We start from the raw sequence: 24386 nt of genomic DNA on the forward strand, positions 1-24386 counted from the left end.
GCTTACTTCACTACTGTGCAGAGCTTTGCAAACGATGTATGCTAGGTATTGTGGCAGCATAATCAAAGGGACACAATGATGGCTGGATAAAAGAGGAGGCGTTTCCTAGCTATGCAGGATTCTTGCTTACCGAGTGAAAGAAGACATTCAGTTTCTTCTGATATCCTTGCAGATTCCTCCTGAATGAATCCCCCATCCTCACTGAGTTTTCTTATTATGGAAGATTATGCAACTCTATTACCTCTTGAAGTTTTGTAAGGAGATCCCTGCATAGCCTTTCACGTTAGGCACAAAAGCATTCTGCTGCATTTTCCTTTGGCACATGCTCTCTGTAGAAACCTGGAAGGTCAGGGCTGGTCTTACTGTTTCTGGCCGCCAGTCACCACACCCGCACAGAAAATAGGTTTCTTTCTGATTCTCCTAGCCTGCTTGTTTTTAGCTTACCAATCCATGGCTGTAGGTCTCTGTTTAATTTATGACAAAGGTTTATTAGTAGAAACTAGGCTAATGAGGCTGGTCAAGCAAATTAAAGGTGCAGAAAAAGTGAACAAATATATCTGGCCCACTCCACGCAGTAAAAGTCACATCTTCTGATAGGTATTCAAGCACCAGACACAGGACTTCCAAGCTGTTTTGCCCCATCCCCAATCATCCAAACCAGGATGATTTTTTCCTTTTAGTTAGTATTCCTTTCAGAATACATGCCACAACCTGGCTGACTATACCTGGATAGGCTGGTACAATGTCTATGACCCTTATTTCTTCATTGCTTTTATCCAGCTGAGCTGCAAAGGAACGTGATGTCCACTGCAAAGACAGAACTCTGCACAGGTATTGCCTTAAGAGTTAAAACAGCCTCCTGTATTCTGCAAGATAAACTACCTCTGCCTGAAGTCTTGCCTAACAAGGACAAGGTAGCTCTGCGTGTGTGTGTATGTGTGTGTGCATGTGTACATATGTGAGCATACCCATAGCCATGACTGGTTGTTTCCCAGAATGTATTAATGCCAAAAGCACATTATCTCCATTGGTGTCCCTGGACTCTGTTCCTGTGAGGCAAGACTGAAATGACGCTGCTCAGTAGTCTCTCTGAAAGGAGACAGCATACCAGCACAATTTCCCAAACGATCACTTTCACTCTTCCTCAAATATAGCTTAGGTGTTTTCACCTCCCTTGTCTTTCTGTGTGTGCCTGTTTTCACATTCCCCTATGACCATCTCTCCCCTTGCTAAATAATGCTGGTTCCTGCTCAGTCAATCCCCTGTCACAAGGCATTAATGACTCACTAGGCAATGAGATGAAGGAAGGTCTCCCCTAAAACTTTCCAATAAAATCACAAGTGTGTGGGGTTTGAATGCCCTCACTCCTTAGAGTTCACGCTGGGATCTTCCCCCAACACACAGGGGACATACGGAGATGTTTCACGATCCCCAAAGCCATCTCTAAGTGCTTGCAAGAGAACTGTGAATAGCAGTTCTTTTTTAGGAGTTTGTGAACAGCTTCTAATCCTGGCGATCCTGTTGGCATCAGTTTACATTCCCAGGGCTATCTGTGAACAGAAAAGACTGGAAATACACCTTTCAGCTCATCTGAAAGCGATTCTCCTTTACATTCCTTGGTTCCTCATTTCAGGAAATCCTCGCTACGGTGCAGGTTTTGCTGATCTGAAAAGGCAAACCGAGAGTAGTTCTACACTCAAAATCACCTACTTCAAAGCAGTGGTTTTTGTTCTGTGGTCTTGCACCTTTTGTACGTTCAGTCCAATCTACTGATACGCTTGCCTAAAACCAGGTCTGACTGCTGTTACACCTCCTGGATCTTCAGCGCCCGCAGTGATCGGAAAGGATGCCGCTTTTTTACCCTTTATGGAAGTCACCAAAATTGTTCATGGATCTACACAGGGGTTCCTGAAAGTAAGTTTATTGCCCTTAGCCAGGTTACTTATTGATGAATATAATGGAAAGCACACAGTTTCTCAGACCCCAGGTTGTAAGTTTACGAACTTGTACGGCTGTGGATGAGGAAGGGCAAGGGAAGGCACTTCTAGAGAGATGAACAAAACCCGCACAGAGTCTAACAGCTAAGGCCCTGCCTGTCACTTCTCTGGTATTACATCCACAGCCCTCACACCCCCCAGCAAAACTCCACAGCGAGTCCTAGTTTTCTTCCCAAGAACCTAAAGGACACCGAAGACTCAAAGGAGTGACAAACTTGCAGGGAAGCAGCGGATTCCTCTGACGTCCATTTTCCTCGGTCAGTCCTTCCCTCGGGTTCAGATGTAGCCCTGCCATCTGCACGCTAACAAGGCAGAGCGGAGGATCGGGCCGTTATCAACAGGGCAGCCAAAACCAGCCGCAATTATTCGAGTCACTTTGGGGGGGAAAAAAAGAAATCACTAAGTCACCCTGGAAAAAAAACCCCTAGGAACACCTAGAAGTGGCATTCGGGAGGGGAGGGGAGGGAAGAACGGGTACTGGAGAGGCTGGGACGGGCTCCGCAGAGGGGCACGGCCGGGCCCCGCAGCCGCTGCCCGCTCCCGCCGCGGGCTCCCCTCAGCCACCGGCCGCTCCGCGGCGCCGCCGGGACGTGTCCGGAGCGGGGCCCGCCGCCTCCCCGAGGGGTGGTGGAGGGGGGACGGCGCCGGGGCCCCGCCACGCCAGCCTTCCCCTCGGGCTCACCGCCCCGGCCCCCGCAGCGGGACTGGACCCCGGCACCCCCGGCCCCGCCGCCCCCCCGCGCCTGCGCGGCCCGTCCGGGGGGCGGGGTCTTCCCCCGGCCTCGCCGTGCCTGGCGCGCGGGGGCAGGGGCAGGCGCGCGAGCCGCCTCCCTTCCCCTCCCTTCCCCTCCCCTCCCGCGAGAGCGCGCGCGAGCGGCCGTTGGTGGCGCGGGTGCGGGCGTGCGCGCGCGCGCGGGGCGGAGAGGCGAGGCGAGGCGAGGCGAGGCGAGGCGCCTCCCCGCAGCTCTCGCCGGAGCGCCGGCGGCCGGGCAGGGGGGCCCGGGCCGGCAGCCGGGGCATGGAGAGCCTGCTGGAGAACCCGGTGCGCGCCGTCCTCTACCTGAAGGAGCTCACCGCCATCGTGCAGAACCAGCAGAGCCTCATCCACACCCAGCGCCAGCGCATCGACGAGCTGGAGCGGCGGCTGGACGAGCTGAGCACCGAGAACCGCAACCTCCGCGGGCAGCAGCCGGCCCCCGCCGAGCCGCCGGCCCCCGCGCCGCCCCAGGGCCCCCCGCCCGAGCAGCCCCCGCCGCCGGGCCAGCCCGACCCGCTCCAGCACCACCAACAGCTCCCGGCGCAGCAGCCGCCGCCGCAGCCGCCGCCGCCGCCGCCGGCGGGCAAGCAGGCACCGGCGGGCCCCGGCGGCAGCGGCCGGGCTGCCGGCCACCAGCACCCCCCTCTCCAGCCCCACCAGCACCCCGCGGAGAAGGACGGCAGGGAGAAGGGCTGCTGCGCCGCTCTGCTCCAGCACAAGACGCCCCAGGCCATCGGCAAAGGCGTCCTGAGCAGGAGACCGGAGTAAGTGAGACGGGGGAGCGGGGGCGGGCGGGGGTGGCGGTGGGGGAACGGGAGCGTCACGGGCTCTTTCCGGGCCCGCATCCAAGAGGGAACTGGGTTATACCCCCCTGCAGCCTCGCACGGGGAGAGGCAGTGTGTGGGTGGGTGGGGAATCCCTCCCTCCGTGCGTTCTCGGGGAGAGCAGGCAGAGTGCAGCGAGGAGCCAGGATGCTGCTTCCGAGAGGCGTTTGCCTCCTCCTTCACCGCTTTGCTTTTCGTGTACAAGTGTCTGTGGCCCGTTTGAACCCACTCGGGCTGCTCACCCGCGGTGCTCACGCGCAGCGCCGTGCCCTCTTTTTCTGTCATAAATAAATAAGTCTTTGATCAAAGATGAGTGCGGTTTAGCCCAGGCAGGGAGAAGCTGTGCAAAGGACAGCAGCATTGTGGCAGCTTCTGTTTGCCTTGAGTCTCTGGTATCTGTCAAAAACCCCCGTCATCCCTGGAATGAGCTGGGATTTTCCTGCCCTCGCTGATGTAAGGGGTCTAGGGTATGCATTATATTGCACACGATGTATATGTGTTCATAGAGATGCAGGTGCTGTACATATGCTTGCCATTTAGGATGCTTATTGCAGTTGTGTGTGGGTTGTCTTTTTTTTTTTTTTTTTTTTTTGGTGAGTGGCACCTGACACTGATCCAGCTCTTCAAGAGGACAAAGTATTTTTTGCTGGTCTTTCCTCTTCAGTGAAGAAAGCATGACTGCTAGTACTGAATACTGATAACGGTCTATGTGCATGCATGTATAGTAAACAAGGATGAACATTCTATGCTATAGGTGGTGGAAGAGGCTACTATCAAAGAGTCACATTTTCTTGGATTACGTATCCAGTATATGCCATCGGTTCACCAGCTGGTAATTACAACTGCACTCAGTATTGTATTGTCCTTTGTTTAGGCACTTTGAAAGCAGGGGAGTGTTTTCTGGTTGAAAGCCAGAGTTAGTGAAGTTAGGAAGAGAAGCATAGTTTCTGATATGGCTTCTTTTATGTAAGAAAGAAGCCTAATATAAGTAGTAAAACTAGATGAGAATTTCTTTCCTAGAACAAACTCTATTGTTTTGGTTATAGTAATGTCAAAACAAATGAAGTATGCAGCACACTGTATAGCCCAAAACATCTTTCTTATCTCTTTTGACACTTTAAATAACAGGGCCCCTTCTTTCTCATGTTTGTTTTGAATACACAAGCATAGCTACAACATGGAGCTGGATTTTCAGCTGGTGTAAGTAGAGTTACACCACTTCATAACACCTAAGCATCTATCACGTGATTCTATGAAAATCAGTGGAGAAATTACTATTGAAAGAAATATTATTAAAAGAATATGTCAAGGCACACTTGAGTCCCAAAAGACAGATCCATACTTCTAAAATACTGCACTGTAAGACTCAATTTTGTGATCATAACTTAAAGGAAGTGAGTGGGCTACTCAGAGTATTAATACAGGTAGTAAGCATTTGCAGGATCTGGCCCTTATTCGTCATGCAATAGATGGAGTTTTAAAAAGACGTAGGGCCAGATTCTGAACTCATGCTGATTGGTGTAAATCCCAAATAGCATAGTTTAAGTCACTGAAGTCAAACCAGTAAGAAACCCATATAAAAATGCATAATCAATCCCATTGTTTTTTCAATAGTGAATCCCTGCAGTGAGGCTCTGTTAGAAACATCCTATCGGCAAGGGCTTTCCTTTCTTCTGAACAGAGTTTCTAACATACATCCTTACAGACTGAAGAATCAATTTCTGCGCATAAGTCTAAATACCTCCTTCTTATCTGAGCTTTTTTGCAGTGGGGTTTGACTGGGGGAAGAATTATAGGTTTTTTCTTCATACCAAAATGCACAGAGAGAAGTGCATTAAGAACACAGCTGATCACTGCTATATCATACAATAATCTTTATATTTCAGATTGATAGATAGATGGATGGATGGAGCCTTTTTGTGGAAAGTCAGGGCTGCTGGTGAGGATAACAGAGCAATCCCTGCAGCGTTCTTCACTCAGGAAGATTAAAATAGACTGCTTCTGTTTCCTTCTATAGCTTAAGCAAACCAAAATCTTTGTATAGCAAAGGAAATATGAGAGATGCAAAACAGTCTACATTTCTCACTCCTGCAGGTTCTTCCCCCCACCCCCCCCCCCCCCCCATTGATTGTATATACTGGATTTCATCCTCTCTCATCTCTGACTGTTAGAAGGAAATCAAAGAGACTGCAAAATCTAACTTAAAGGCAACGTGGATGGAGGGTGGGGTGGAATCTTTCACCACTATTGACAGCATGCCCAATATCCCTTATGATCCAGCTGGCCAACCTGAGAGTTGTATTTTTGCTTTTGTGTGACAGTAGGGGGCATATACTTTAATACCTATACAGACTAGGTATCTGCACTCTCTTCCTTCCTCCCCATATCTGAACATGTTTCTCCCTCTATTATAAACCTGAAATTTGATGTTACCTAATTTTTTTTCTCTTAGCCAAGAGCATAGGAACTGACTGTTCACTACAGAAAATGGCCACTCTAAACAGAACAGAAATGATATTTTAGCATGTCAGGATGTGGTGGCTGAAAGCAAGGGTTAAAGCATCACCCAGGCAGTGCCTGGCTCTTACTGCCCAGTAATGGAATTTCCTCTGCCTCTCACAAAACAGGAGGTTCTGGCAGCATGTTTAAGTGTACTTGTGCTGGCCCTTCTCACCTCAGACACAGCCCAGGGATTTCGCTCATTTTGAGTCAGGATTGAGGGTTTTTTTGCAGCCCAGCTCACCTCAAGCCCTAGGTGGACGTGAAGACCTGAGCTTTTGGACACATGTGACTATTCTTGTCAGCTGGGGCAGTCTTCTGTAAGGGGCTCAGAAGAAAAAACAACTGAAGCATCTCTATTATTTTAAAGAAAAGTTCAGTCTTATTTTCATTGTTTTTTTTTTTTTAAACTGAAAAGTTGTCTTTTTTTAAAGCTCTTTTTTTTTTTTTTAAAGAAAAAGCCTATATTTTAAAAGGGAACAAAACCAAGCACATCTCTAGAAAGGGAAGAATTCTTGAGTTATGCAGAGGCCCACTAATTGTTTCTGCATGTTGTGTGAGAAAGGTAGCACTGAGCTTACCTGTGAAAGAAGAGGCAAGGAGAAAGATTTTTGTAGAGATTCTCAGCAAGAATTAGGCTGATTATTATTCCGTGGCATCTGTGTCTTTCTACCTTAGGAGTCTATTGCATAAGCACCTCACAGCTTTAAAAACAAAAAAATAAGGTCATTCGTCATGGAATGTTTTGCTTCAAAAATACAGGTTGCCAAATTAGCATAACTTAGATCACCCTTACTAGGCAGCCTCTTGTCTTAAGGGACCATCCCAAAGTATCATCAAATCCTGTGAGTATTATTCTTCCTTCCCTTCTTTATCAGAATATTACGTTCTTTGCCAATCCCCAGTACCCTTCATTGAGTATCAGGGAAATGCCACAGGGTTGAATTTAGCAGATTAAGTCTAAATGGCCCAAATCCTGCTGGTTTTTATCAGTGAAACTCTCAGTAGGAGCTCTGCCTATGGAAGAACTTCAGATTTTGAGCTCATGCATTAGCTGGAAAACTCACTTCAATAAATACAATTAGAATAATAGCTAATAATCCATTGTAGTTCCTTCCATCAAAAGACATGGGTGCAATTTACAAACATTCTGCATTAAAGTGGCATTAAAGTCTTCTTTTAACCCTGTCACCAACAGTGAAAACAAGGCATAGAAACATTATTTGTCTATCATGACATAAAGAATCTAAGTACTGCCTTTAAATTGCTAGCCTGTGTTTGCTCTACAAGACATCTCCTCATGCAAAACAAACTCTTAGAACTCTTGGAAGAAATGTTCTAAAGTCACATTTTCCCAGAGGTCTTAAAGCTCATTTGGATTTGCATTGGGCTGAAAACTATTTTAGTCTGTATTGGTTTAGGATAGTATTTTTTGTCTTAGTAAAGAGGCAAGTTTTAAAAGACACTGTTAGAGTCACTTAGCTGCTGTTGTGGTCTGAGGCTGTTGCTATATTTTTGTTTAATTTCAAAAGCTCAATTATGTAACTTTAAAATGAAGATATTGTGTATGCAGAGGTGCTGTTTTCCATAATTTTTCTTTTTAACTATGCATTAATGTTCTATTCTATGGATTATCTCCAGGGTAAAGGCATTAGACAAAATCCCACTGATTTCAATGGATACTAACAATAACTGTAAATATTATGGCTTACTATTAACATATTTTGCTATATTTGCGCATTGCACCAGCACAAAAAAAAAAAAAAAAAAAAAAGAAGACGACCAGAACAACTCTGAATGGCTTTTGTACCCCAGATGCCCATTCCTTTCACTTTGGGTGCACAAAGGAATGCTATATTTGCCCTCTGCTTTCATTCTTTCAGATTTCCCCCAGACTATTTCAGGGTTTAACTCCCTTGAGCTTTCACACATCAGAAATAGTTGCATTGGTGCTGCCCTGGGTTCTGCAAATCCCTGCTAGCAATGTACCATTTCAGCATCAAAAGTTATTTGGAGTAGAGTGCTGTAAGCTGGTTTCAAATGACAGAGCTCTGCATTGGCGTAGCTACACAGATGCTAAAGCGCTGCTTAGATGATTTTGAAATAAAGAGCGTAATGAGAGGAAAAAAGAAAGTAGACTCTCTGTGTCTGTGTCCCATTTAAAGATATATCCATACTGGTTCCCTTCACATTGTAATCAGCCTAAGACGTACTTTATGGTATGAACACGCCTGCACTGTATCTACATCAGGGCCTGTAAAATCCTGGGCAGAGGAATACGGAATTAATGATTCACAACAGAATTAAGGAATAACAGATGAAGTGGGAGAAGGAAAAGGTCGCAGCTTAGGAAAGGTTCAGGATGAAGTTCTAGTTATAAAATTGCTGAGTAAAGACGGCATGAGGAATTCCACCCACAGGGATAGCACCTCAATATGATGCTGTAGAAAGTCCTGGCCAGAGCAACACAGTGTCAAGGCTGAAAATAACTATTGTGGGAAATCTCACTGGCGGGATGGGAGCATCAGGAAGTAATAACAAGGAAGGAATCTGTGTGAAATACTGCCTAGCAGTGCTTTGGACAGATACTACCTGTGTATCTGTGTCCTGAGCCCAGAACCTGGAGTAACAAAGACTCATACGAATCTTTTAACAAGAGAAGCCAAAGGCTGAAAGCAACAGAAAAAAGGTGAATTTTTTAATGCTTAAATGAGGAGGGATGCAAATCCATTATTTTGTTTTTCTGATAAGATGGTGATTTTTTTGTGTCATGGCTATATGTTCTGTTGCAGCCAGGCTGCTGTTCTCTGGTGGCAAGGGTACCTTTCTTCCATACACTTTGTATGGGCCCATTTGGTGTCACTTCCCAGGCAGATCCAAGGTAAGGCTCTATGAGAGATCTTTAGGAGCAATGGGGTCACGTAGCAACACTGTTAGCATTCAAAAGAATTCACACATGGCTGTTTGGAAGAGGTATAAATGGAAAAATGTCCCAAAGGAATAGGTATTAACAGTGCCCTTGAGAATTCCTGCCAGGGACTCAGTGCCAGGTGACTTTTGGGCTTGCTCTCCCATTCTTTGCAGCACATATGGTGTGGAAGGACGCCTGTTGTTCTGAGATTGCAACATGCGACTGATACTTCCATGTCCTTCATAAAATGATGCACACACAGGAATATACAATTTAGGCGTGGTTCATACAGTTTATGCATGCAGCAAGTGGCTACTTATATGAGGCACAGACTGTACACATTCCCACCTACACCATACTTGAAGTTATTTGTACTTTTAGTCAGAGTAAACCAGAGAAATCTAGCCTTGGGATGCTCTTCTAGTCCTTAGATAGTGTGAGACCAGAGCCTGTCAGCTAGAAGTCTGATTCTATTAGTTACGGCTTCTACATTCTCATTCAAAAAAAGTGTTCACATGATAAAATGAAGTAAACTTCTGCAAGCAAAAATACCTCTAGACAAACAGATGTTTTAGACTGTAGAAATTTCCCTGTTTTATTTTTCTTCCTTCTACTTGGAATCCAAGTAGAAACAGTAAAAAAGAGCTACTGTCTCTCTACCTTAATCTTTCTGTATGCAGGGTTTATTAATCTTCTGCTTTCCTGTTATTTTCCCTATAAATGCCTTGTTAGGTTGCTTGTTTTCTCCTTTTTTCCCTCGTTCAGCAGTGGTTTATTTCTCTTTTTCCATTCTCGGTTATGAAACCTTTTGTTGTTTCTCCCTTAGGAAAACATTATAGGAAGCCAGAAATATTCCTCTGTTTAACAGATGGAAAATATTTAATTTGTTATAAAATTACCCATAGCCTGTGATTGTTACTTGGTCCACATTCCATGGAACCATATAAGAGCAAATAAAGAAAAAAGAGTCGTCATTTATGAAGACAGAGCCTGAAATGTGACCATTTTCCCTTTCTTTTTCATACTTCTTTTTTTTTAAATTATATATATGTTTTTTTCCCTCAAAGAGGTGTATCTTGAAACAAACTAGTAATATTCTTGTATTCATCTATTCTGGAGTTTGTCGTTTCATTTAGCTAAGCCCTAGGTGAGAAAATGGGAGTCTTGACTATTGGATTTGTTCTGCCCAATGGCTCTGTTTAAGATCTCTTAGACCATTGGACTAACAGTCTTAAGATCAAAGTTTACTTCATCCTAAATGTATATTTAACAGACTTGTGATGCTGGACAGTCCCTTTCATCTCTGTGTATTTTAAGATCTGTAGCAAAGCAGTTGGAGATCTATTGTTACAGATAAGAGTGGGCAGATAGATCAGGAACAATCCTTTTTATAAATTTCAGCATAGGAAGCGGCATAAAGCTCCTGTCATTACTTGCAATGTGTACTGCAAAGCAATATGTGTATTTGCATATAGAAGAGAGAATGTATTTGCATGAGCATTTGTCTACAGTAGGTGTGTAAGAGCAAAGTTGAAACAGCACCTAGTTTCTGTGCTTTTTACATACGGAAAAGCAAATCGTCTGCTGGAGGAAATCAGTGTATCTTTACTGACGTCAATACAGTCATGACAATTTACATCACCTGAGGTTCTGTACCAGATTTTGTGTATCTGTCCTCACTCACAAATACACATACATCCACTAGTGTAAATGAGTGTTGACAATAACAATGGATAGCAAGTCATCACAGAAATAACAGTGAATGATGAGAAAACCATCAAGCAACATTCTGATTCTTTGTATAATAGGATTGTCATGTTTTCTTACGGTATTTTAATATACGGTGGTAGGAGTTTTGTGGTTGCAGGGTTATAAAGATATATTTGCTCTGTTTGATAATATTTTTTCTTTTCTCTACCCTGTGCATGCACCCTCAGTCTGCTTCTCACACAGGTATTATTTTTATTGCTTTTGCTAAGATTATGCTCATTGATCAGCTGTTATTTTCATGTGCTCTGAAGTTGCACTTTTTGAGGGGGATAGAAGGGGATCAATATTTTACACAATTAGTCACATCAAAGAGGAGACATTTTGGTGAAATTGAAGATTTTGAATAAGAAATTAAAAATGGCAAACCTTATCCTTCCTGCCCTCTCCTAGCTGAAAACAAGGGGGTCTGTGAGCTGCAGAGCTAATGAAACTTGGCTTCCAGAAGATTTGTGTCACAGTTACTTTTTCTGATGCCTAACAAGATGTGAGGTCTGATCTAAGCTTCTCCTGGTGCTGAGGCTTTTAATACATCTCTTTCCAACATGGAGACTTCTGTGTGGAGTAATGGCTTCATTGCACTTGGCAGCCTTTCCCTCAGTGGAGAACCTACAAAGTTCTCTCTGTTACACCCCGCCAGCTATTTTCATGGAACTAGTAAGAGTCTAGTATCTCTGAGATCACTGTTATTCACTCAAACTTGGTTGAAACTCACAGTGGGATCTGCAGTTACAAAGTAGGAACCGACATAGACACACACCCCCACACAGAGAAAGAGAGAGAGACACATGCATAGAAGGAAAAAGGTAAAGATTATATGGTCACAGAAAACATATTTTGCTTAGGAACCCAGGCAATAAAGACCAAGTCCTAGATAATTTTTTTTATTTGGCTCACCAGTACATCAAAATGGCTGAACAGTCCACTCCAAATCTGTGACTCTTTCTTGAAGCTGGTGTTCTGTGTGTAACAGCCTCTTAAAAGTCTTGGAATATTAAAGTTATAAAGAATTGGGAAATTACTGTAGGAATTCAGGGGTCGTCTAGGTGGAGGTTTATCATTGGCAAATGGAGGCTGTTGCTCCTCCTGGCTTTGCATATGACATTGGTGGATCATCTTAATCCACCTGCCAGCATTTGCGTGGGCATGGGCTGCTGCTGAGACAGTTACTACTAGAGAGGTTAATTTATATTTGCTGAAACACACTAAAGCATCTTTGTCATTCTCAAGAGTAGTAGAAAATTGACACTGAAATTATTGCAGATCTTAAGAAGGCTTGGGATTTTCTTCAGGTTTTGCTGTACTTTGGATGTTTGTTCAAATTCTGACCTTTCTATTAAAATTCAGGACCCTGCTGTCAATCTGTTTGTCTCTGTGACGTCGATTTCCAGGCAGTCCTCCAAAGTGGTTCACGCTATCCTCCTCCAGTGGGAGAGCTGCTCTGACAGCACCTCCTTCAGCCTCAGCGTCCAGCATCTTGGTGTTGCTGTGCCTGCGTGGGCACTGCCTCCATGGAACATCCTTGAATCTGCTTCCCACAGCAGTGTGGTTTTGGCCCTGAGGTTCTTAATGGACTTTATACGTGATAGCATTTTCCAAAAGAGAGGGTACATCTCCAGATTTATAGAGATTATTACCTTTCTCCTTCAGTTATGGAACCGAGATCAGACCTGTCTTTCCTTGCTTTTGCTCCTCTGTGAGGAATAATATTTCTGCCTCTGTTGGGCTGTTCCAGGAAAAGTTTCAGCTCTGCAGTCAGTTCAGAATTCTCACAAATGTCCTTGTCTTTCATTTGCTGGTTTTTAATTTGCGAATCCATTCCCAGTAGGACACCAGTAAATTGCCTGTGTCTGCATAGGCACTCACATGGCCCCCTTCACCATAGTAACTGAGTATCTGAATTTGTCCTGAGGGCCCATGCTGATATCCATGCATACTGGACCACTAACCTTCATCTGAACTAGCAAAGAATCTGAGGAATCTCCTCCCTTTTCTCTGAGCGTTCCCTGGTTCTCATGCTGAAGACCTCTCTTCAAGCAGTTTTCTTCTGTCCTGTTTTGTGCCAATAAATCTATATCCAGTCAAACTCCTGATGTAGATAGACTGCATGGCTCTGATCACTAATTTGCACTATTTTACAACCTAGGTCAGTCTAAGAGCCAGGTTCTGTTACCACTTAACTGTAAATCTGAGTGGCTGAACTCACTTAACTAAGTGGCTTCAAATTTGAAGAGACATGAGATAACACTCATATATAACTTCCGATGTTATGGATCTTCTTGAACTGACTTCTGTCCCACCACTGGAGCTAGTTAGTTTGCGTTAGCTATTAGCTTATTAGATTCTGTGCATACTTGCCATGGCAATCATTTGGGATGGCACAGCCAACTGCTGTAATGTTTCCCCCAAGAATTCTTTATTACTCATTTGGGAAAATACTGATCTCCATGTTAGCTGCAGCAACATCCGCTGCTGGTCCCTTGTTTCTGCCAAGAAAGGAGTGAGTTTCTCATCTTTGTCAAGCTGAATACATAAATATTGACTTCACTAGACATGCTCTGACTGGAACTATTATACCACCTTTATCACCTCATTTACTGTGGCTCTTACACAGCCAAGCAGATAGGGAATACCAGATTGTATCCTTGATGGATGAAAAGCATTGGCAAAGAGTTTCAGTCTCAGACATTTAAAGGTATTAAGCTTCCCAAAGGTGGAAGAAAGAATCTACTTGTTTTTAAGGGAAGGATCAGACTTCTGCCAAACTCCATTTGCTTTCAGCAAGTTATTTCACAGGTAGGCAGAAGAAAGGAAATATTGGTGACAGGGGAAGAGGGAAAGAAGAGCCTGAGAGGCATCTACAGTGTGTGTCTACTCTCTGCTAAGGGCAACCTTCAGGCTGGTTTTAAGTCTATATTAACCTACTCTTCAAATCCCAAGCCTGAAAGCATGGCTGGAGTGTTGCCGCAGGACAACGTTCCAGAGGTGTGCACATCTGCATGCTCTCCAAAGCCTCTGCAGCAGTCATAAGATAGGGTATACCATATTTCTGGGTTCTGCAAAGGTTGTCTGTGCAGGGAGATACAAGCTGGTGGAAGAGTGGACAGCAGTGGGAAGACGTTACAAGGGGAAGGGGAAAGGGCCCAGTGGAAACTGTAGAATGCAGGAGGGCCAGGAGCCCCATAACCTTATCCTGCAGAGGCTGTGAAGTTTTTGAATGCCTGGTTCATTTACGTGTGTGACTAATGATGCTTCAGTGTAGCTGAAGTGGGGAGGGAAGGAATGACAGGGGTTTATGTTCTATTTTTATGAAGCTTCTAACTAGGAGAAATTAATAATAAACAGCACATACTGAACATTATCCTTAACAGATACTGACTGGTTGAAGCCATCTCCCCAGTAGGCAACTCCTAGGCTTAAGGAAGGAGCTCACTACTGTATGCCCAGAGTGTATGTGGCTAGTTCTCATCACTGTGGGATGGGAGGTTTATTGTAAAGCAGTGCAGTTTAACCTGGTCAGGCGGTGTCTGGGAGATCTCCAAGAAGTACCCAGAATGCTAGGAGAGCACAGTAGAGTATGTCTGCAGATAGCATCCTTTTCAGGATGTCTCTGCCTGGCATTAGCACCTCTTTTTTCAGATTAGATATTGGGGACCTTGGCCACCTGTGTCCCTTCACAGGATATACACACACAGAGAGCAAAGGTGTTATCCCTGTCCACATGCTGGTGTAACTTTGTCATCACGTTCCTCTCACTGTTTTGCTTAATTGACAACAGGCCCCATTCTTCATTGTCTTCCTTTTGTGAAGTTATTTTCTTTTGTGTGACATGGGGTTGAGATGCCAGCAACTCCTCACTGAACAATTCACATCCCACTACCTCAAGCACAAATGATAATATGACTCATAAAGTGTAAGGAATCAGGGCCATTCTTCTGCTGCAGTTTTTTACAAGGCTTCATTGCAGGCTGCTATGGCCAGCTCTCATATTTAACAACAGAAACAGCTGCATTTCAGAGATGAGCACATATACACAGTAATGTTATGTTTTTTAAAGTGCTTTGGGAAGTAACGCACTTATTCACAGGTGGAATATTGTTACTGTATGTCCCTACTAATATCTAAAAGTGCAGCAAGTAGCAAGTATGTAAGTTTTTCCTCTAGTACACCTCTAACCATGGCAAGACCTTGCTGCAGGATGAATGATAGAAATACCATGCAAAAATAAGTAATAATGATAAAAACAATAAAATAATAATACTGTCTGTTCTGCATTACTCTTTATCAGTAGACCCGTCAGTGCTTACAAAGGTAGTTCTCATTTTACAGGAGGGTATGAAGACATGGAAAATGTTTTGCTTGAGTTCACCCAGCTAGTCAAAGCTGAGAGTAAAACCTGCGTCCCAGTGCTCTGATCTGTCAAGTAGGCTACAGTGCCTTGAAAGGAGGAGACAAACAGGACAAGAAGTGTTAAATGTTACGAGGTCACTTCTATGGCATAAATTTACTCTAAATAAATTTACTCTAAATCATGAAATCTGATTCACTCCCTGGACAGCTTGATATCAGGAAGAGTTTTGGCCAATTAAAGATCTATAACTTGGGCAAAGATCCTTATCAGCCATTCATGATTGGTGTCAGTTATGTACACTGGAAAGGATGAGCAGTGGAGGCTGGAGATAAAATTGAATACTGAATCTGAGGAGGAATTGAGACATGTGGTTTCAGGTTGGCAGGGCTGTGAACGTATATGGCATGCAAGTCCAGCAAGATTTACAAAAGCAGCTAGTCCAGGAAGAAAATGTGTCAGGGTAAAAAAGTGGTGTAAATGTGTCAGAGTAAAAAAGTGCAAGAAACCACACATGCATGCTGGAGCGTGTTTGCGTCTTGCAGCAATGAATTAGTTATGAGTTGCACAGAATGATGAGGGGAGGGGGGTAGCGAGAGAAGGTAAGTTAAAAGTTTGTAGTCTCTGCTGTTTCAGTCTGGTTTCATGGGAGAAAGTTCAGCAAGCACATGGAAGACACCAAAAATATTCCTCTTGTGGGAGCAAAAGGAAAAGCCTCCCACAGAGGTAGGCACTGCATGTGAGCTAGGGAAGCGGAAAGTAATTATCGCATCTGTACATGTGAGTAAGTTGACAGAGTACCTTCTCCAAAAACCACTGCCTAGCAAGACGCAATTCCTTCTTCTCACAGATATATTTTCTCTCCCCCTGTTCTTCTATTAAATACAGAGCCATACTGGGGTCTGCTGCCTCCATTCCTGCCTCCCCTGACACAATCACAGCAGTACATGCAATCACCAAGTCATGCAGACAGTCTCAAAGTCTTGCTCTGTCAGATTTTTCCTGCTTCACCCAAGGAGAACTCTTGCATGACTGGTATGTGTGGCTTAAGGGATTCTGGGCTGAGGTTTTCATTTCCAGTAATAAGAAGGGCATTTGCATTCCCCCATCCCTCTTGTTTGTGGTACAGGGCTTGATGGTAACAATGTTTCATTAGCTCAGTACAATTAGCTGTTACCTGGGGACATCACTTTGACAGGGATCCTCCATCCTGCCTGGTTTTTCATTCAGTATTGGGGTAGGCCCCAGTGTTTTACAAACCCAAAGGGTGCTCTTTGGCACACTCTTGTGCGTGTATGAGAGGGGGGCATGATCTAGGAATTCTTATACAACTTGAATACGTTTCACACAGTCAAGGGGTGCATTCAGTATAGACCTAGCCTGCAGCTGGTAATGACAGAGATGGCAAGGGATATGTGGAACAAGGGCAAGAATGCCTTCAGGATGTAAATGTGCCTTGGATGTTTCTGGAATTCCTTTCTCTCACCAGTGAGGAGCTATTTATGTTGGTTAGTTTTTCCTCTCAGCTTGTACTGTGGGAGTATACCAATTTCCTCAGTTTGAAAGGACTCAGCACCTCAGAGGATCAGGACCTCAGTCTCTCTCCTTTGTCTTTCAACTCTGTTTTTTATTTCTCCATTCTGATTTTATTTGCTGCTGTTTTGAATTCCCTGAGGTGAACACTAACCAGAGGCACAATTAGTAACTGTTCCCTTGGGATCCAGTATGGCACTAGTTGGAGATATGCCACAAAAAATAGCTAAAATATGACCAATTTCATGACATTTCTCTATTATTACTCCTTTTATTAAAGTCGTGAAGAAAAGTTAGGACCTGAGTGGCTCCTGATGGTACAGCAGCATTTGCAAAGATACCAGAAAGAATGAAACTGGCCTTCAGGAAGAGAGCTTTGAACTCCTCTCCAAACTTCACTGGCTCCTTCCAGACAGCACCTCCTGTTCCTTAGCCTTACTGACCTTGCCCTTGTTCCCCTTTCTCACTGGCAGTTACACCCTCTCTTTCCCCCCAAACCTCCATTCTACAGCTCTGCTGCGAGAGTAGTGTAGGTGGCAGCTATACCACAATGGCAGCATATGAATACAGCACTGCTGAGAAACAAGGCTGTGATGAAAGTTTCTGTTGCTGGATTCCCAGATAGCTGTTGGGAGGATGAGGAGCACAGCATGTCTGCATGGGTAGGGTGAAGTGATATGTGAATGGTACACCTGTATCCCCATGAGAATATGTCTTCCTCTCCCTCTAGATATACATCTCTGTGTGGAGAAGTGAAGTCTGAAGGAATGAGGGGTTCAAAAGTATATAAACATATATATTCACTCACAACTGTCTGGGTGGACAGTCTAAGTGAGATGTGCTTTGTGTCACATATATCCAGTTTTTACATCTGGTGACAGGAGTTTCAGGTACCCACTGAATTAACAAAATCACCAATAAGGAAAGATGGAGGGGAAGATTTGCCCAACATTTTTTTAAAAGAACTTAACATCTAATTGTTTTGTTTAGTGGTGTGGTGTGGCAGTGACTACAGAAAAAAATCAGCTCTTTTGACCTGTGTTTTGTGCTTCAAAGAGTAAGTGACCACATTCTGAACCTGGGACTAAGAACACTCCAGAGATGGCTTAGAGGAAGCTCTGAGTAAGCAAAAAAGAAGTCATGCTACAAGAAGGAAAGAACTAAGTAGAAGATTCTAAGCAAGAGAAAGTCAAGCTTGGGAAACTTGCAGTGCACAAAAAAACACAGGTGGGAATGCTCAGGAGGCAAGCAAAATGCTGACTGTCTACCTGTTAACTACTAATGTATAGTTCCTGCTATACATTGAAACAAAGAGGCATAGGTACATATACTACTAAAATCAAGCATAGCCTTCCTCAGTATCTACTGTCAGAACACAGTCCATGGAGCTAATAGATGTATCAACCTTTCTCACCGCTCCATTTCTGAGTTGTTGTAGCAGACTGTGGCAGGTGCTGTAAGATCATCAGCAGTCACAGCTTTGTTTTGAAACAAACTTTGCAGATATATTTATTGATACTAACACCATAACAGGGGATGCTCCTATTTAAACTGAAACAGTACGTTTTATCTATTACCACTACCCTCTGCTAGGTGGGGAAAGCTCTGATGACAAGAAGTCTGTACAGTGGCTATCATAGCAGTAGGCTACCATGGATCTGCCTTAAGATAAACTAGAGTGAGCTTAGTGACATTTGTCTATCTTTTAAGTGGATATTATTTCCCCAGGTGGCAAACCCAAGTTTGCTCGGCAGAGCCACAAGTCCAGAACTGCATTTGTGAGGTAGGAGTTGCTGGGTAGAATTGAGATGAATGTGAGAGGTCTGCATTTTGAGGAAGAGACATGAAGAACTGGAGGAAGTGATGTTGCAGGACTCAGATGAAGACTGAGTGTTGTGCAGAGGACTAGCAGATGCTGCATGTGGTGAGACAGGTGAAGGAGCAAGACTGGAATAGCATGGGAAAGAGTAGTACAGGATTCTAATGCTTCAGCAGAGCTGCATGGACAATCCACACGGGAATAACAAGCGCTAACATAGGCACGTTTCTGCATAATCATCAGACCTATGTGGATTAATAGGTCTGGTTTAGCAGGGTGTGGGTGTACTTGGCAGCTGCATGAGTGCTCAGGACTAAGCTAATGGAGGTGCTGCAGGTGAGGAGAAACTGCAGAGCTGCACAAAGGAAGCCTGCCTGTGCTCTGCTTGGCACCAAGCGGTTGCTATTAATCTTTCACTTCCCCAAGCACTGATATTCATATAAATTATGAAGAAAAAGAAAAGTTCCTCAAATGCAGCAGGAAAGGCTCTTTAGCTTCATATTTATGAACTTAGATAAAAGAGAACTTGATATGAGTCTGGAAGAGTGACATCTCAATTTTATCCTGTCCATCATGATGATGAGTGCAAGTGTAGGTTGATTACTTGCTACTGACCCCTCCCTTTCCCTCATCCTTTGTAAAGTTCTGTTTCTCAGTGAACTTCTCTTCACTGAACAGTTCAGGCTGTTCTTTGTCCTTACAGCCTTGTGATTTCCACTAGCACCAAGCCAGAAATCACCTCATTTGCTAATAGGTATTCTAGTTAATAATAGCAAATCCATCCACTGAGGGTATTTCTGGCCTGCTTTGCAAGACAGGAATGCTGTTTTAATGGCACAGTGCTGGCACACAAGTGGGAATGCTTGCACCGATTTGTGTAGCTGCATGTTGCGCATAGTCTATGCACCCCTGGGAACTTGTGATGCCCCACGTCGCTCACCACACCATAATTACAGTGGTGGAGAGAGCATAACAATTCCGTAGATAGCCGAAAATCTCCTGGGTAGAAAGACTTGCTGAATTTCCATGGCACAGGATTTCTGGGTATGCGTTCATTGGCTGTTTGGGGATTTGACTATGAAGAATCCAAACCAATTTTCTCAATCAGGCTTTTGATGTTGTTGTTTTAATTATTAATTACATAAGAATAGGTTTTCAAGAAAAGATAGATAAAGCCATCTCCCAAACAGCATTCAAACCAGTCTCCAAAACAGATTTTCTACAGAACGAACTATAGATCTAAACAAGAAAATTACTCACATATTTTGTCTGTTCCCAATGTCTTCTAGACACAGTGTATAATTCCTGTTTTATTTACCTTGGCACAAATGGAGAGTAACCATCGAAGGCAATGAAACCAATCCAGTGGAAGCCCACAGCCATGAACAGACTTAAGTAAGGAGAGAGCAGAAGCCCTTGGAGTTCTAATGGGCCCGCAGGCAACAGATGCAGATTTAATTAAACTTTTAGTAGCTGGATTGAACAGTCAGCCTTGGTAGCAATACAGGCTGCATTGCTAACTAAAAAAATATCTTGAACAAGCAAACAAGAAGAAGGGTAAAGCTGTAGTCAACAGTGGCTATTTTCTGTAAGAGAACAATTGCCTGTAGTAATGGACATGGCATGGGTCCCAATGCCACAGCAGCTGTTCTGTGCACTGCTGCGTATCTCAAAGTTCATGGCCATCCTGGTTCTATCACGAGTGAGACAAAGATGCGTCAAGAAACATTTTTTTCTTTTAATTTGCCTTTTTTAGCCCCAGCAGATTTATATTTTCCACACATTCAAAGCATGGTCTTTGTTCCTGTTTCCTCCTTTTTGTTGAATTCAGTCAAAGATATTAGAGAATCACAAGGAACCAATCACTAGGAATGTCACATGAAGCCAACCCTGACAATACTGCTTTCCTTCCACACTCCAGTATTTAATTTGTCTTTAAAACGTACAAAAACGCTTAAAGAAAGTCATCATCATCATCAAAACCCTTCTAAAATGGAATAAAAGTTATCCTAACTTTATCCCTCATCCCCTACTTCTTCCCTGACGCGCACTGTCAAAACCAAAAGCCCCAGGTTCCTTTCAGTAAGGATCTGACACAAAAGAAAAACGAGCTAAGGCTGAATAAAAACTGTGAGAGGAAAGGAGGTATGAAATTAAAAGTACAATATCATATGAAGGCAGCCTTTATAAATGCTAAAGAAGCAAAAAGCAAAACATTTTATCTTGCCTTGCATTTCCTTGGACAGCATTTACAGGGGTACACGAGTACAACAGTCAGTCTGTTGTAATGCATGCATAGTTTTTAGTATACTTACTCAGTTGCCGTCATTTTGCCTCCTTCTTTAACAGACTGAGGGTCTTGAGACAGACTGCAAGCCTTCCCAAGGAGAGATAATAAAGACAACATTGATACAAGAACTTGTTAAGGCAAATGAGTTTCAGGAGAGTGATTTATGTAAAGGATCTTGTAATCACTCCAACTCCAGCACTGTCTGACAGCAGTTGTTTTTATGAAGGAAGTTAAACATAAGAGTGACTGCTGCATAGCCCTGTCCTTCAGAAGCCTGGGTTAATTAAACAAAACAAAGCGAAACAACGAACAGCTGGAAGGAGAAGATGAGATAGTAGCTAAGGCTATCAACTGATAAGGCCTGCTACATTTCAGAGGTACATGCCATCAAGGAGTCACAAAGCCTCAGCACATTCTGCAAGATGGCGTTAGGTCATCAAAAATTTCTGCTCCTGGGCCAGATGGCCTTATTGCTGTTGCATGTTGAGCAGTCTATTCTCAGATGCCAGCATTGTTGTTTTGTGGAGAGCTAAGGGTGATGTGGCAAGTTTCCCATTCTCAAATGTGCTAGTATTGCTTGATCCCAGAGGTTCACAATTACCTCACAGCTTATTGTATTTCATATGGAGCCCATCAGTGGAGGAGCCTGCAGATTTGTCTTTGAGGACCAACCTCCAGATGCATCTGAATTTCAATTCTGTAAGGTTGTACAATTCCCTTTTTTCTTATTTCCTGACTGTGTCCTCCATCTCCTTCTGTTATCAACAATTCCTCATCTTATATTTCATTGGAGCCCTCCTTGGATTGATGTAAAAGCCCTAACTTAATTAGTCACCAGGGCAGAATTAGGATGCCCAAACCCCATGATAACACTCCACATGCAGCTATTGTACTTCCATCATGCTCTGTTCCTTTCCTTTTTTTGTCTTGCTCCTTGTAGGTTTTTCTTCCTATGAATCTCCCATTGGTCAAAAACAACACATAACCAGAAAGACAGAGGATTTTTATTTTGTCTGAGGTCAAACAATAAATGTAATCCCCTTGATCTTTTTGAGATGCTGAGGCTGCCACAGTCTTTCTGAGCTATTATAAGCAAGAGAAAGGCTGAGGAAGGGGAATGAAGTGCAGGCACCTCCTAATTTCATCCTGACACTTAGAGCTCTCAGTACCAGCAGTTACAAAGTCACTGATTCTTGTTCCTTGCAGACAAAAGCAGCCATGCAGTAGATATCTGGTAACAAGAATCCACAGCACTTTTATTCTATGTGCACTACAGGCAGCAAAACACTTGCCAACAAACTTGCAGCCTCTCTCAAAAGAGCAAAAGAACAAAAGCCAGAACTAGAAAATGTCCCAGAAAGAGAACAAAGGAAATCAAGAATACTACACAAGTCTTAATTACTGTAGAAGTAAGGTGTGGTAAGTCAAAATCAATGACCCTAGAGAGCAAGCCATGCTGTCCGCTGGAGAGAGGGACAATTAGAAAATAGTGATAAGCTGAGGAACAACATGAAAGAATATGACAAATGCTTTGGGTTTAGAATCTCCCAGAAAAAATGAAAGAGTGGCACACACTTACATAGACATAATAAAACTGCTCCCTCCCCAACCATAACACCTCAGGAGCCCATGATTAAGGAACCTAAGTCTATTTCTAGGCATTCACAGAATTTTGTTCAGAGCACTTAGCACATGAAAAGACCAGCCTGTTGCATTGGACTAAGATGACCTACATCTTTCATGTCTACATAGAGACTACGAAACTTTGGGTACTATATAAAGGAGAGAAAACCCAGCTCTATAGAGATTCAAAACTCCATTACTCCTTCTCTGCTTGCTAGTGTCACATTAGCACCTCCTGCCCTCAGCTGTGTTTTAGCTTCTAAAAGTTGAGGACTGAGTCTAGTTACAGACATACTTTCAGAGGTTTAAGAGTTCAGCTCTGGGTTATGAAGAAGAGGGTGATAGGGAAGGACCCAAATAATTGTCTTTCCCATTTTAAGCATCATGAAGGAAAATGTAAGGGTATGACACTGAATGCTGAGTAAAGAATATTGAGGAATATCCTGCCAGCCTCTAATATCTTACCCATTCCAGCTAGCCACTGTTAGATTTCCAGTCAGATTTCCAGAATCAGTGTAATGTGGAACTGTACACACATGTGAAAATTCAGCTCATCCCTTAGTCTCTTTGCTATTTAGGTTTCCTAAGGAAAGACTGGCATGCACTTCCCTTCTGTGCATGGCCCTCAGCAGTGCCCAGCCCCACAAGTCATCCGCAGACCATCCCTTTGACACAACCATGCTATACCTTCTATTCCAATCATGCTCTCAAGGTGCCCATGACCTTTCCTGTGGATTCCACTTCTCATGCTCTATGATCCCAATTCCATGGTCTGCTAGAGGCTTTGGTGTGCACTTCACAGGGGCTCTTACACAACAGTGCAATTAAAATTCTATTAGTTTCCAATAGTTGCGTGAACTTTAGAGGGATTCTTGGCATTTATACCGTGCACTGAAGCACTAGCTGAAGCAGTTAAGAAATTCTTTCCCTCCATATACATCCTTAATGAGGCTTTTCAGAAGCATGATTCCCCTTAGAAAAAAAGGAGTTTGTGAATTAAGGAGTTCAGAGGATATGTAATTGGAAACAGTTCCATTGAACAATGGCTGTAGACTGGAATTCCCTTTTTGTGCTGAGGGACATTGTACTTCATTTCCAAGCCAGAAGAATATTAATTTCTATTGACAAAACCCTTCTTTCTAAGCATGCAAACTGACCATTACCTGCCACTGAGACACAGCTGCCTCTGGGACAGAAGGCAGCAGTCCCCTGTGATCAGAATTGCCATTTCTTCCACAAAATCTGTTGTGCAGGTGTTAGGCTAACCAACTGAGACCAGGCTGTTAGCTGGTGCATATGACCATAGCCCCAGTGATTTCTGTTAGCCAAACGGAATTTGACAGAAGACACCAAGTTTAGACATGCAAGCATGGAACAACAACAACAACAACAACAAATCCATTTAGTCTTACTAGGAGCGACTTCAGCATTACATCTTGGCAGGGACGCTGAACCTTGTAGCACCATGCCATGGCACTGGCGCAGTGATGAGTCAGAAGGAAGACTACCACTTACTGCAGCACCCCCTTCAGTTTTTATTGGAAGTCTTCAATCCAACTGTATGTGTAGACTGACTCACTTAGCTTGTAATAGCTGACATGAGTGCAGCCTGAGGAAGCGCACCTGTAGGCCACTGTTGCTAAACAGACTTTTTCAACTCGGTGAAGGAGGTCTAGCAACTGCAGCAAAAACTTGTCACAGTCTGTCTGCTTTGGAGTCACCCTGAATCTGACTTTTCTATGAATTTTGTCATCCTAAACACAAGGATCTCACTCCAATTCTTTTTAAAGGAGAGAAACATACCCTTGCAGTTGGCAAGAATATGACACAAGCAATGCCCAGTCTTATTCCTAAAACATTTCTAACTGCCAGTCTTGAACCAGATGAGCCTCAATTTCTGCCTGTTCTCAGTATTTTCACATTTTTTCTTATACAAAGGCTCCTCATGCTTCAGTTTATACTGGTGAGAGGAAACTAAGCTTTCAAACACAAGTGAAAGGGTATTTCCCTTTTTGTAA

The 24386-nt window shown here is 43.6% G+C and overlaps 1 protein-coding gene across 2 annotated transcripts in view; it reads left to right on the forward strand.

Moving 5' to 3' along the window:
* The first annotated feature begins 3015 nt into the window (after window positions 1-3015).
* Window positions 3016-24386, forward strand: part of IQSEC3 (IQ motif and Sec7 domain ArfGEF 3) — a 105403-nt gene continuing 84032 nt past the window's right edge. For both annotated transcript variants that reach the window (XM_075717653.1, XM_075717660.1), the window contains exon 1: window positions 3016-3518. In XM_075717653.1, the coding sequence (XP_075573768.1) occupies window positions 3016-3518 (503 nt within the window). The remainder of the gene's footprint in view (window positions 3519-24386) is intronic.

This window comes from Pelecanus crispus, chromosome 1, assembly GCF_030463565.1.
Source record: "Pelecanus crispus isolate bPelCri1 chromosome 1, bPelCri1.pri, whole genome shotgun sequence".
Taxonomy (NCBI): domain Eukaryota; kingdom Metazoa; phylum Chordata; class Aves; order Pelecaniformes; family Pelecanidae; genus Pelecanus; species Pelecanus crispus.